A 12641-nucleotide genomic window follows, 5' to 3' on the forward strand; every position below is an offset into this window, starting at 1 on the left:
AAAGTAGTAATAATTGGAAAAAATGTAAAAATGCCTAACGAGGCATCTGTACATCATGTCAACAGTGTGTCTGCTGAACGCGGCCATTTTTACATTTTTTTCAATTATTACTAATTATTTTACAATCCCACCCTTTATTAGTACCTATACTTTACTCCTGTAAAAGGATTTTGCGATCTATGAAGCCGTTTCAAAGAACGAGTTTAGACAGATATATCGTTGAGTTCATCTGATCAACACTCTGCGTTGATTGGTTGGTTCTAAAAGTAAGAGCCAATCACGTTCGACTGCTACTCAGCGGCTTGGTCTGCTGAACGCGCCCAATGCCTAACGAGGCATCTGTACGACATATCTGTCAAAGCTCGTTCTTTGAAACGGCTTCATAGATCGCAAAATCCTTTTACAGGAGTAAAGTTTAGGTACTAATGAAGGGTGGGATTGTAAAATAATTAGTAATAATTGAAAAAAATGTAAAAATACCTAACGAGATATCTGTACCACATATCTTTCAAAGCTCGTTCTTTGAAACGGCTTCATAGATCGCAAATTCCTTTTACAGGAGTAAAGTAGAGGTACTAATGAAGTGCGGGATTGTAAAATAATTAGTAATAATTGAAAAAAATGTAAAAATGCCTAACGAGATATCTGTACCACATATCTTTCAAAGCTCGTTCTTTGAAACGGCTTCATAGATCGCAAAATCCTTTTACAGGAGTAAAGTTTAGGTACTAATGAAGGGTGGGATTGTAAAATAATTAGTAATAATTGAAAAAAATGTAAAAATGCCTAACGAGATATCTGTATCATATATCTGTCCTGGTTCGATTGCTGTGTAGGAATCAGACAATGTAGCCAACCCCGAAACTGCCCACAGCTGCGTGCGCCATCGCGCCGTCTCTCGCAAGATCCGTGAACTACTGCTGTGACATGATTGCTGCTCTGCGTGAATATTTTTGTGAAAAATATACACGATCGTTTCAAAGCTCCCATTTTTATTCTAGGCTTTCGATCTCAATTTCAAAGGTACGTTATTGTTTGTGCACGTCTTCTGAAGTGCGGGAAAGTTTAATTTCGTACATATTACGTATACAACTGTTTATATTAGAAAATAAGGTTATGAGGTGACAGCATTTTAAAAATTTTTTCAATTATTACTAATTATTTGACAATCCCGCACTTCATTAGTACCTCTACTTTACTCCTGTAAAAGGATTTTGCGATCTGTAAAGCCGTTTCAAAATAGGAGCTTTGACTGTTTTTGTCGGTAATTTGAACGGCTTTAGCATCCCCTTAATAGCTGTAGTAATGCTAAGACTCCATAGACGCGGAAACGCCGTGCGGCAGAGTGCGTTGACCAATCAGAAGGCTGCCGCAAGTCGCCTCCGGCAAAATCAAAATTTGTTGATTGGTCAACGCACTCTGCCGCACGGCGTTTCCGCGTCTATGGAGTCTTAGGATGCCGTCCCATGCAGGACGGAATTTCGGAAAACGGAATCTCGGAATCATTCTGATTGGTTAGCCTCATGGGGCTTGTACTGTGCCCCATGGGGCTAACCAATCAGAATGATTCCGAGATTCCGTTTTCCGAAATTCCGTCCTGCATGGGACGGCACCCTTAAGCCTTGTGTACACGATACTAGAAATCGGTCCGAGTTTCGGTTTAACCTTTAAAGGGATCCTGGAGTGACAGCGACAAGGCATAATCGGTCTAAGCAATATCTTTGAATTGGCTGAACAGAATGGAAAATCCTTTTACACGATTAAAGTACGCACAAAAATGTAGAGGGCTGTACATGATTTTTTCTGATAAACTAAAAAAAAATTTTATTTTTATAAATATTGTCTTCACCTGACGACAATATTTGCTTTATACAAAAATTCTGCAGTTTTTCTATAGAAAATAGTGATGCAGCCCTCTACAAAAAACTGTCAGGAATAATATCGTGCAATTAGAAGTAAGATTTGAAGCCTAAAAAAAAAGATATTACTTAGACCAGTGGAAGATGCAAGGTTAGGTGCTATCCTTGTCTATATCCTTGTCTATACAAGGACAGATATAGTCGGTGAGCACTTCTTTATCGACGCTGATCGAGTTCGCCTGCGGCTCCAGCATCCCCTTAAGCCTTGTGTACACGATACTAGAAATCGGTCCGAGTTTCGGTTTAAGCCAATGAAACTGCTGCTTTTCTATAAGAGCTGCAAGTTGATTGGCTTAAACCGAAACTCGGACCGATTTCTAGTATCGTGTACACAAGGCTTTAGACCGCCGGAAAACCTAAATATAGACTCTACGTGTGATCGGAACTTTGTATATGTTATATATAAGATATAAGCACAACAATTTGAGGACTTTCTAAGAGGATTAAAGCTCATCAAATGCCGGCGGTCTAAAGGTTAAAGCCTTGTGTACACGATACTAGAAATCGGTCCGAGTTTCGGTTTAAGCCAATGAAACTGCTGCTTTTCTGTAAGAGCTGCAAGTTGATTGGCTTAAACCGAAACTCGGACCGATTTCTAGTATCGTGTACACAAGGCTTAAGCCAATGAAACTGCTGCTTTCCTGTAAGAGCTGCTAGTTGATTGGCTTAAACCGAAACTCGGACCGATTTCTAGTATCGTGTACACAAGGCTTTAGCATTAGCATAAGCCTCAAGCCGTAAGAAATTGACCAATTACAGGCGAATGTGAGGAGAATAATCGACTGTGATTGGTCAATTTCTTACATCTTGAGGCTTACTACAGCTTACTCTATCTATTGTAGATCGGGCCTTAAGCCCGGTGTCCACGATGCTAGAACTGCGTCCGAGTTTCGGTTTAAGCCAATCAACTAGCAACTCTTACAGAAAAGCAGCAGTTTCATTGGCTTAAACCGAAACTCGGACGCAGTTCTAGCATCGTGGACACAAGGCTTTACAACTGCAGTACCGCTTTACAACCACGCCGTACAACACTCTTTACAACTACTTACGACCACGTTTACGCAATTGTAGAATAGCCTTTAGCTGTAGCAGGCCGCGTTCAGCAAAAACAACTGTTGAGTGTCGTGTGTCGTCTTATCAACACGCTACGTTGATTTGTTGGATCTAAAAGTAAGAGCCAATCACGTTCGATTGCTACTGAGCGGTTTGTTCTGCTGAACGCGCCTTTATACACAATTTCCGATAGGTTGAAATGGGATCATTCCTCAATTGAACATTCGTCGACGTTCGTCGATTTCCGTTACCGTTCGTCACAGGGAGTGTCTGGCGATCACTGGCGATGTAGCGTCGCGTTTGTGATTTGATGCTCGTGCTTTTATTTAACGTAGTTTTTTATTTTATTATTACTTGTTTCCGAAAGCTTCACTCGCCATATAAGATCCAGTACATTTAAGTGAATACCACTTCGTTATCTGCGTTCCATAGCAAATGACAAAATCGAGTTATTGCACGCCGAAAATGTGTGGGCGAGACAGCACGAATTAACAAGGTGGTCATCTACAGGGAGTGTCTCCCGAGAGCTGTGTGTTCTGTCACTGTCTGTTGTATTTTCTGAAGTTACATTTCCAATGTTGTAATATTTACAATCAAGATTAACAATAATACTGTGATCTTGTGAAAATTGTAAGATGCCCGTTACATAATTGCAAGATGTTCGGAATGATGTCACGTTTATTAATCATCGCGGTGTTCTCGCTAAACCTCTCGCTTCCCGCGTTTGCACAAAACATTCTATATGGGGAACAAGCCTTTGCGCCTCTGCAGTGCCCCCAGCATTGGGTACGATTCCAAGAATCGTGTTATCGTTTTATCAAGAGCCCGTTGAGACCGCGGGAGGATGCGCGCAGAAATTGCCAAGCATTCCAAAGCGATCTGCTCGCTATTAATTCAATGGAGGAGCACGGGTTTGTGCTCTATCAATTGTTGTGGCAGGATCCGCAACACCGCAGATGGTATACCGGAATGAAGCTCCAGAGCGGCCTGTGGATAAACGAGGCTGACAGTACGACTTTGATAAACATGGACAACGCCTTTCTGCCCGAGCCTAATGACAATGTACTGGGAAGGGATTACTTAGCGTATTCTTACTCCAATAATCTACAGCGTTGGGGACTGGAGAAAGTCACTGGCAGAGAAGAGCTGTTGTACATCTGCGAAGCGCCTATAGTCACTCTTCACAACTTGGTGGACGATGATCGTACTTATCAATATGGAATTGACATTGACAATCCCCTTCAAATACCGAGAGGACCATATTTTATAAAGCAGCCTGTGAGCAAGGTATTTGACGTGTCGAAAAGGAGAATAAGCAACGATGTCTCGCTGAGCTGTTTGGCGGGAGGCTATCCTACTCCTACTTACGAATGGTTTAAGGAGGATTATGAAAACGATCGACTTGTCGCAACAAAAATAAATCCTCTTTCAAATAGCAGATATACCGTGAGCGGTGGAACATTAATAATTTACGAACCAGAACAAGTAAAGATCTCTTTAATTTCTTTTTCAAATATTATATTAGAAAATATTGTTATATTAGAAACTTCTATTGATTTATTATTTATTCTTTACAGACAAAAGATCGTGGTTCGTATCATTGCAAAGCAACCAACAAATTTGGCACAATTATCTCCGAGAGCGTTGAACTGTCGTTTGGATACATCTTGGAGTTTAATTTAAAACGTTCCGAGGAACGCGGAGATAACCACTGGGGCAAAGCAGTTTACTGCGATCCCCCACAACATTTTCCAGGTGTTAAATATTATTGGGCGCGCGACTACTTCCCCAATTTCGTTGAAGAGGATAAACGTGTATTTGTCTCGCACGATGGAGCGCTTTACTTCTCCGCATTGGAAACAATCGATCGAGGAAACTATTCGTGTAATGTTCAAAGCGTTGCATCCGATACCGGACGTAACGGGCCGTTCTTTCCGTTAAGGGTGGATATGCACTGTAATTATTTTGGATTGTCTTTTGAGCATTTGTTTAAACAACATAATCGAAAATAATGGACTAATAAACGTAATAATAACTTTCTAAATTTTTCAGCCTCCTTCCAACAGTTGAAATTCCCTAATAATTTTCCAAAAGCGTTCCCGGAAGCACCAGTAGCCGGAGAAGAAGTTCGTCTGGAATGCATTGCGTTCGGATAGTGAGTTTATTCGCGATATTTTACTTTATATATGTAAAAATATATAGATCTTGTAACTGTAATAAATAATGTATTTCCGCAGCCCTGTTCCCTCGTACAATTGGACGAGAAGAGGTTCCGTTTTGCCACGTGGATCATACACGTCAAGTTACAATCGAGTATTGATAATACCACATGTACGCGTGGAGGATCAAGGCGAATATGTTTGCCGAGTGCATAACGACAGATTATCCATCGAAAATTCCGTGCAACTGACCATACAAGCGGCGCCTAATTTCACCATTCCTTTAGTCGACAAGCACATGGATAACCGAGCAGATTTAACTTGGACTTGTGAAGCATTCGGCATACCAGACGTCACTTACAGTTGGTTTAGAAACGGAGAACTCTTGGACATGTATACTCTACCGCCTGAAGATAGGGATCGTTATACTATACAAGATAATGTACTAAATATACGACATTTGGAGCCTGAAAGGGATCAGGCTATGTATCAATGCCGCGCGAAGAATCAATTGAAAACGACGTACTCATCGGCTCAACTTAGGGTCTTGTGTGAGTATATCTCTTTCAAATCTAATTGCGTAGTGATGAAAATAACGGATCATTATTTTCGTCGCGTCATTGTATAATTGTGTAAGGCATTATTATATAATTCTTTGATATATTCCAGCGTTGAAACCGTCCTTCAAGAAACGGCCTATGGAATCCGAGACATATGCGGCAGAAGGAGGTAACGTCACAATTGTATGCAAACCTGAAGCTGCGCCCAGGCCGAAATTTGTTTGGAAGAAAGATGGGAACGTGATTGGATCCGGTGGCAGACGAAGAATTCTAGAAACTGGAAATCTTATTATCAGTCCAGTATCGCGAGACGACGAAGGAACATATGTGTGTACAGCGACAAATCAGTACGGCAGCGATGAAACTCGCGGACGACTGATCGTACTACGTAAGTCAATCATTTGACGCTCAAGGAAATCCTGATTTCACAAAGATATTTATGCAAAAAGATGTTAACAGAATATATTAACCCTTAAATGCCACACCTCTCAAGAATCTCGTAAATGACACATGGGGTCTGAAAGACCCCAGCATGAAAAATGTCTCCTTACTTATTGATTTTTTGATATTTAGTTATGAAAATTATTTTCAATGTTGTTCAAGGCTTAGAAAAGAGAATAAAATGCTTATATTGTTAAAATTTCAATTTCAACATAGTATAAAAAATTAAGATCGTCAACAGTTAAAATATTGGCTCCAAAATCAAAAAAATAAAAAATAATAAATAAATATGAGCTCCATTTTTGGAGGGAACATTTGTAAATATATCATTCTAAAGGGTCTGGGGTCCGCTGGACCCCGGGTGGCATTTAAGGGTTAAATATCAGTTATCACGTATGCTTTTGATATTTATCGTATACTGAAATTTACATCATATCATGAAAATTTGGGATTTTTATATAGATAACAATTGATTTTGACATAACAGCTAATTATATTATTATCCAGGTGGACCACAATTTATTCAAAGACTGCCGCCACTGATACTTCTGAGCTATAATTCTAATCTGACATTGCGCTGTGTGGCCCAAACAGACGAAATGTTGGACGTAGCGTATATTTGGACGCATAATGGTATGCGTATCCGTAATAAGGACTTACAGAATAATCCACGATTACGTATCGGTGGCGAATATCTGGATATTATAAATGCCACATTCACTGAAGCCGGCGAGTACGAATGTATCTTGAGAAGCGCTGTTGGCGAAATATCAAGCAAGCTTAATCTGATCGTGCAGGGACCACCAGGACCACCTGGTGGAGTGCAGGTTGTAAATATCGTCAAAACTTCAGCCACATTACGGTGGACCGACGGTGCCTTGAACGGCAAACAGATAACTATGTACACAATCAGCGCGCGAACAAATTGGAATCGCACATGGTTTCCTCTTGTAGAAAGTAAGTTTGGTCTTTGATAATCATGATTTCGACAATTAGTATTTAATTATGATTTCTTCGATTCTACGATTTCAAATTAAATGTTCAAAAGTTTCTTCGCTGTATCTATTTTCTATGTAGCTTTACCTCACACGTATATAATTGCTTTTAGATATTACGGCTGTCGAGATGGATAGATATAACGGTCGAAAAGAGGCATACCTAGAGAACGTTCTAGATCCGTATTCCACGTACGAGTTCCGCGTGCTTGCCTTTAATGAATTCGGTTACGGCCCGCCATCAACTCCCTCACCTCAATACAGCACTCCGTCCGACAAACCTATGAAAACACCGTCGAATATCAGCGGTGGCGGAGGAAAAATCGGGGATCTCACAATTACATGGGATCCTCTCAGTCCGTCCGATCAGAACGGCCCTGGAATCTATTACAAGATATTCTGGCGTCGCAAAGGATACGACACGGAGTTTCAGTCGTTGTCTTTGAAGGAATACGGCAATGTCGGTAGCAGTGTCGTATCGATCCAGCCGAAGTATTATTACACGGAATACGAAGTGAGAGTACAAGCGATTAATGCAATGGGCGAAGGGTCGATATCTGAAATCGTGACGGTGTACAGCGCGGAGGACATGCCGCAGGTTGCGCCGCAACAAGTGTACGCCTTGAGCTATAACAGCACCAGCTTAAACGTCAGCTGGCTACCGATCGAACAGACTCGCGAGCGAGTGCGAGGCAAATTGATCGGTCACAGGATTAAGTACTGGAAAGAGAGTAATCGCGAGGAGGATGCTACTTATTACTTGTCGCGTACCACTCGTCCTTGGTCACTGGTCGTTGGATTGCAGCCAGATACATATTATTACGTAAAGGTAAAGCTGAAAAAGTCTTATTTGTATTTCTATATGAACATCCACTAAGAATGTACTTGAAAAATTCAATTTCAAAGTCAATTGTTTAAAATATTTATTACATGTAATATTAATTATTTAAAGAATACATAAATAGAAAAGTATTTAAAATATATTGGCAAACTTATAAGTGAAAGATTTAAATAAGGATCATAAATTTCTCAAAGGTAATGGCCTATAACTCCGCCGGAGAAGGTCCGGAGAGCGAACGGTATCTAGAGCGAACTTATCGCAAGGCACCGCAGAAACCACCATCGTCGGTGAACGTATACGGTGTAAACCCATCAACGGTGAGAGTCGTCTGGCGTTATGTGCAACCGAGCCTGGAGGAAGAGCCGCTGATCGGATACAAGATACGTGTGTGGGAGGTTGATCAAGACATGAGTACGGCAAACGACACGATCATACCGGGTGGTTCTAAGCTAGAGGCTGACATCAAGAACTTGAGCCCAGGCAAAGCGTACCATCTGAGAGTGCTCGCATTCAGCAACGGCGGTGATGGCCGGATGTCGAGTCCTACCCATACATTCCAAATGGGCGACGCCGCAGCTTTCAGGAGTAGCGCTGGGAACAAGGTCTTGGACACCGCTCTGGGGATAGCTCTCTTGATGCTTTTACGAATCTACGACTATGTATAGTACAAAATAATCCCTAGTAAGTGAAGATTATATTGATTAACAACCATGATTTCGTGCGGTTCTATTAAACAGGAAAGCTAAAGGATTTAACGTAGACTAAAACAAAAGTTAAATGAGATTTAATGAGATACGGTAAGGCCTTTTTTACAATAATGTAATTTTATGATCTGTTGGATTAATCTTTGACGGGCCAATTACTATTACTACGTATTACTACGTCACTAATGCTACTTAATGATGTAGTCACTTCTGTTCTCAGCGTTTTAATAACGGTATAACTCAGCACTTAAGTACTTCCACAATTATTTTTTAAGAAGAATCATGGTACTATAAGGAGACTGAAACCGATCTGCATTTGATCTGAATATCGCGCAGAATAATATGCAATGAGTTCGATATAATTTTCATTCTATATATGAGAGAAGAATACTCTGTTTATCTATAATATGCATTTTTCGGCATATACAATTAACGATATTTTATTTTGAAATTTACGAATAATATATTATCCTTTATTATCTAACTAATTATGTATGTATGTACATACATACACAAAAAGTATTCAATACAAAATTTTGTGCAAAATTTTTATATATTTTTATATATTTATATACTTTTCTTATTGCCATTCTTATAAAACTCGTAGATGTTTTAATTTCAAATGTTAAATGCTCGTTTTTTGTTTGCAAAATTGTCAAATCTCTATCTTGTAACTCTAGAATAATATTCTACCTCATTCCACGGTATATTTTCGAGATAAGCAAAGTAACTTGGAATATATATCATATACACGTTGAATTTCTACACAGAGGATTATTAAATCAGCAATTTATTAAAAAAAGGTATGTGAATACGTTCACTTTACAATGTACAAAGTTGTACTGTACATAAGACAGCCTACTTGTTAAAAATAAGAGCATAAATATTTGATAACAAATGTTTACGCTATACTATTATGATGTTTGTAAACAGTCTAAGATAACGAGAATATGCATGTCTAGAAATATATGGATGTCATTTGATCTAATGCGAGATAGAAGATTGTAAATTTTGAATAGAAAGACATAAAATTATATACTCAGTTAACCCATTAAGTCTGATTAAGTCCTAGGAGACCCCTACACTCTTTTCTGTTTTAAATCCTTGTAACTCTGATCCTAATCAAAATTTCAAAATTGCAATTGATATTTAGGTATAAAAAGAAATGCTCTTTTCGAAAATGTAGTCGACGATGAGGTGGTATACCTGAAAAAAGATATAAAGGTTGAAAATGCAAATAAATGACCTCTACCTTTTTACTGACAAATATTCAACTAATAAATGATTTTATCTATCTTTTTGAGAATTTTTGTTATACATTACTCAAATAATAATTCTATTGATTTACTCTTGTTTTTCAGAAAGAGTAATTCTTGTTACCCCTAAATATCGATTGCGATCTAAAAATTTTAATTAGGATCCGACCCAGATAGACATAGTGGGAACATATTGCTATATCATGGGCGGCAGTGTGGTCTAGTGGTAGAGCGCAAGTAGTGCGATTCTGTAACTCGTTATGCTGTCGTTATGAGCACATAACAACGCATAACGAGTTACAGAATCGCACTACAGACTCGTAATCTGAACCAGGTTCGAGTCCACTTGAACCACGTAAACATGGAATTTTAATATTTTCCGAAAACTGCGTCCCTCGCGCGAGAAATTGACTTTCATGTGGAGAAAACTGGGTTCCGTCTTTCGGAAGAGACGTTAAACCGTTGGTCCAAAAAGGGTTAAGTGTAGAGATGAGGATAGCGATAAATGAAAATTGTAACCCCAAGGGGATCGATTAAAAACTTCTACCTGCTACATTACATATTGCTATATCATGAAATGTATATAAAATATATAATAACAATATGACATCATAATAGGTGCACGTAAAGTTCATGTTACTTATTTGTAATTTTATGCTGTTACACTAGTAGCACAATGTATGCATAAAATGTTTACATGCTATGTTCAACACATCTGTCTATCTGGGGAGTTAAAATTTAAAGCAGGAAAGCACGTAGGAGCCTTCTAGGGCTTAATAGCTTGATAAACATATATTAGATATACTATATATTAATTGCTACACGGAGAAAAAGAGGATTTGCTGTATTAGAAAATTATTTGTTACTATAGTGACAACAAACATTTTTTTGCTGCGAGAGCTAATTAATTTAGCAATAGTAGCAAAACCTTTTGTTGCAATAGCAAAAAGTTTACTACTCGCAGCAAAAAAATGTTAGTTATCACTATAGTAGCAAATCCTTTTTCTCCGTGTACGATTACTAATTGCTACGATTTACTAATAACGACTAAGACCGGTATTCATAGTCAGATCGTATATTTAAGATCGTCTTAAATATACATCTGGTCAAAGGCAGTAATAAGACTTCATCCAGTGAATGATCCATCCAATGAAATGATCCTATTAGCCTCTTAAGACATTACTTAAGACGGTCTTGAAATAAGAACGGACTATGAATACCGGCCTAAGAATTTATAACAAATGATAACGAATAAGAATTATGTAACGTGCTAGTGTAACGTAATTTTCCGTCCAAGTATACAGATGTAAGTAATGAACACTCGGCTAATTTTGACAACATTGCGAATGTTTGTTAGTCATTGAATTATTCTAATACTTCTAATATTAATAATTCTAATGTGAGTTATTAAAATTTTAGTTATAGAATTGTATATTATTATTATATAGCTTACAAAATTACATTATATTTCTTGTATTGTTAATCACTCTCTATAAATTTGTGTATAGAGATGTATTTTTTATTTGATCTAAAAATCTGTCAAAAAGATATGATGACAGTATTAGAATAGTTCAAAGATATTATATGAAAAAAGTTTATAGAAACGATAATAGTGTTCATCAAATGTTCATTACAAGATATAATAAGTATCAAATATATATATATATATATTTTTTTTTATATTATTATTTGGCTACTATATTATATATTACAATTTAAGGAACGTATATGTTTTGATACGTTTTTTTAATATTAGTATACAACGAAATTTCATAAATGTGTTTATTATTTATATTATGTTTAAATAGCAATACACAATGCAAGTAATGAGAAATCAGAGAATGATGGGATTGCTCTAATTGTTTGTTGCCGATTATCGATTATCGATTGCTTGATTAGAAGGTAGTAGGCACAGTAGTAATATCAATTTCTCCAATTTTATATACATATATATTGCATATGCATTATATCGCAGAAATATACACGTTGTATATAATATACATTTTTTTTACAATTGTAACATTGTTCTCTATCTTTTCTAACAATTTTATAACTTGCTTATATATTCCTAGTTATTTATATATATTTTTAACATACTTTTCGAATATTATATATAATATATATTATATCTGGTAACGCGATAAGTAACACCTTATATGCCAAAAATGCATTCGCTATCGTTCTATTATTTCACAACACGAGGCAAAGAAACTACGTAGCATCCTCTCCGAGTCATTTATCTATTAAATGCAACACTTCGATATTCTAATGTATATTTCTATGCGCCATCAGCACCGGCGATTTTATAAAAGTTTAGATGACTATTAAAATTTAACGATTAACTTATAATATTAATTACATTTTTATCCTGAGGTGAACGTATACATTTATTTAAAATGCATTGTCATATGTGTTTGATTATCCATGCGAGAGATAGTTGTAGAAAAAAAATTAACGAGTAACAAGGAAAAAATGGGCTTGTTCTCCGACAAGCATTAGGCACAGTATTATCTTATACTTACTTATACTGTGCATATTAGGTATCTCAAGATTGAATGAACAAAGACAGTGTAAATATCAGCAAAATTCTGCTAATATTAATAGTTTGCAAAATGATCAGACCAGAAATTAAAATTGGGCCTAACCCATAAAATGTAACAATGCACCCCCATAAGGGCATCGTTCCCGGCGGTCATCACCCAGGTCCCGGATG

The 12641-nt window shown here is 37.5% G+C and overlaps 1 protein-coding gene across 1 annotated transcript; it reads left to right on the forward strand.

Annotated features, from left to right (window-relative positions):
* The first annotated feature begins 3215 nt into the window (after positions 1-3215).
* LOC139777646 (contactin-like) lies at positions 3216-12277 on the forward strand. Its single transcript, XM_071715210.1, has 8 exons — positions 3216-4457; positions 4550-4928; positions 5025-5127; positions 5210-5682; positions 5801-6079; positions 6640-7089; positions 7241-7956; positions 8163-12277. The coding sequence occupies exons 1-8, from the start codon at positions 3630-3632 to the stop codon at positions 8631-8633; spliced, it is 3699 nt and encodes a 1232-aa protein (XP_071571311.1). The 5' UTR covers positions 3216-3629; the 3' UTR covers positions 8634-12277.
* Positions 12278-12641: the final 364 nt, after the last annotated feature.

Source organism: Temnothorax nylanderi, unplaced genomic scaffold, assembly GCF_030848795.1.
Source record: "Temnothorax nylanderi isolate EJ_2023f unplaced genomic scaffold, tnyl_v1.0 TNYL_tig0156_pilon, whole genome shotgun sequence".
NCBI classification, from domain to species: domain Eukaryota; kingdom Metazoa; phylum Arthropoda; class Insecta; order Hymenoptera; family Formicidae; genus Temnothorax; species Temnothorax nylanderi.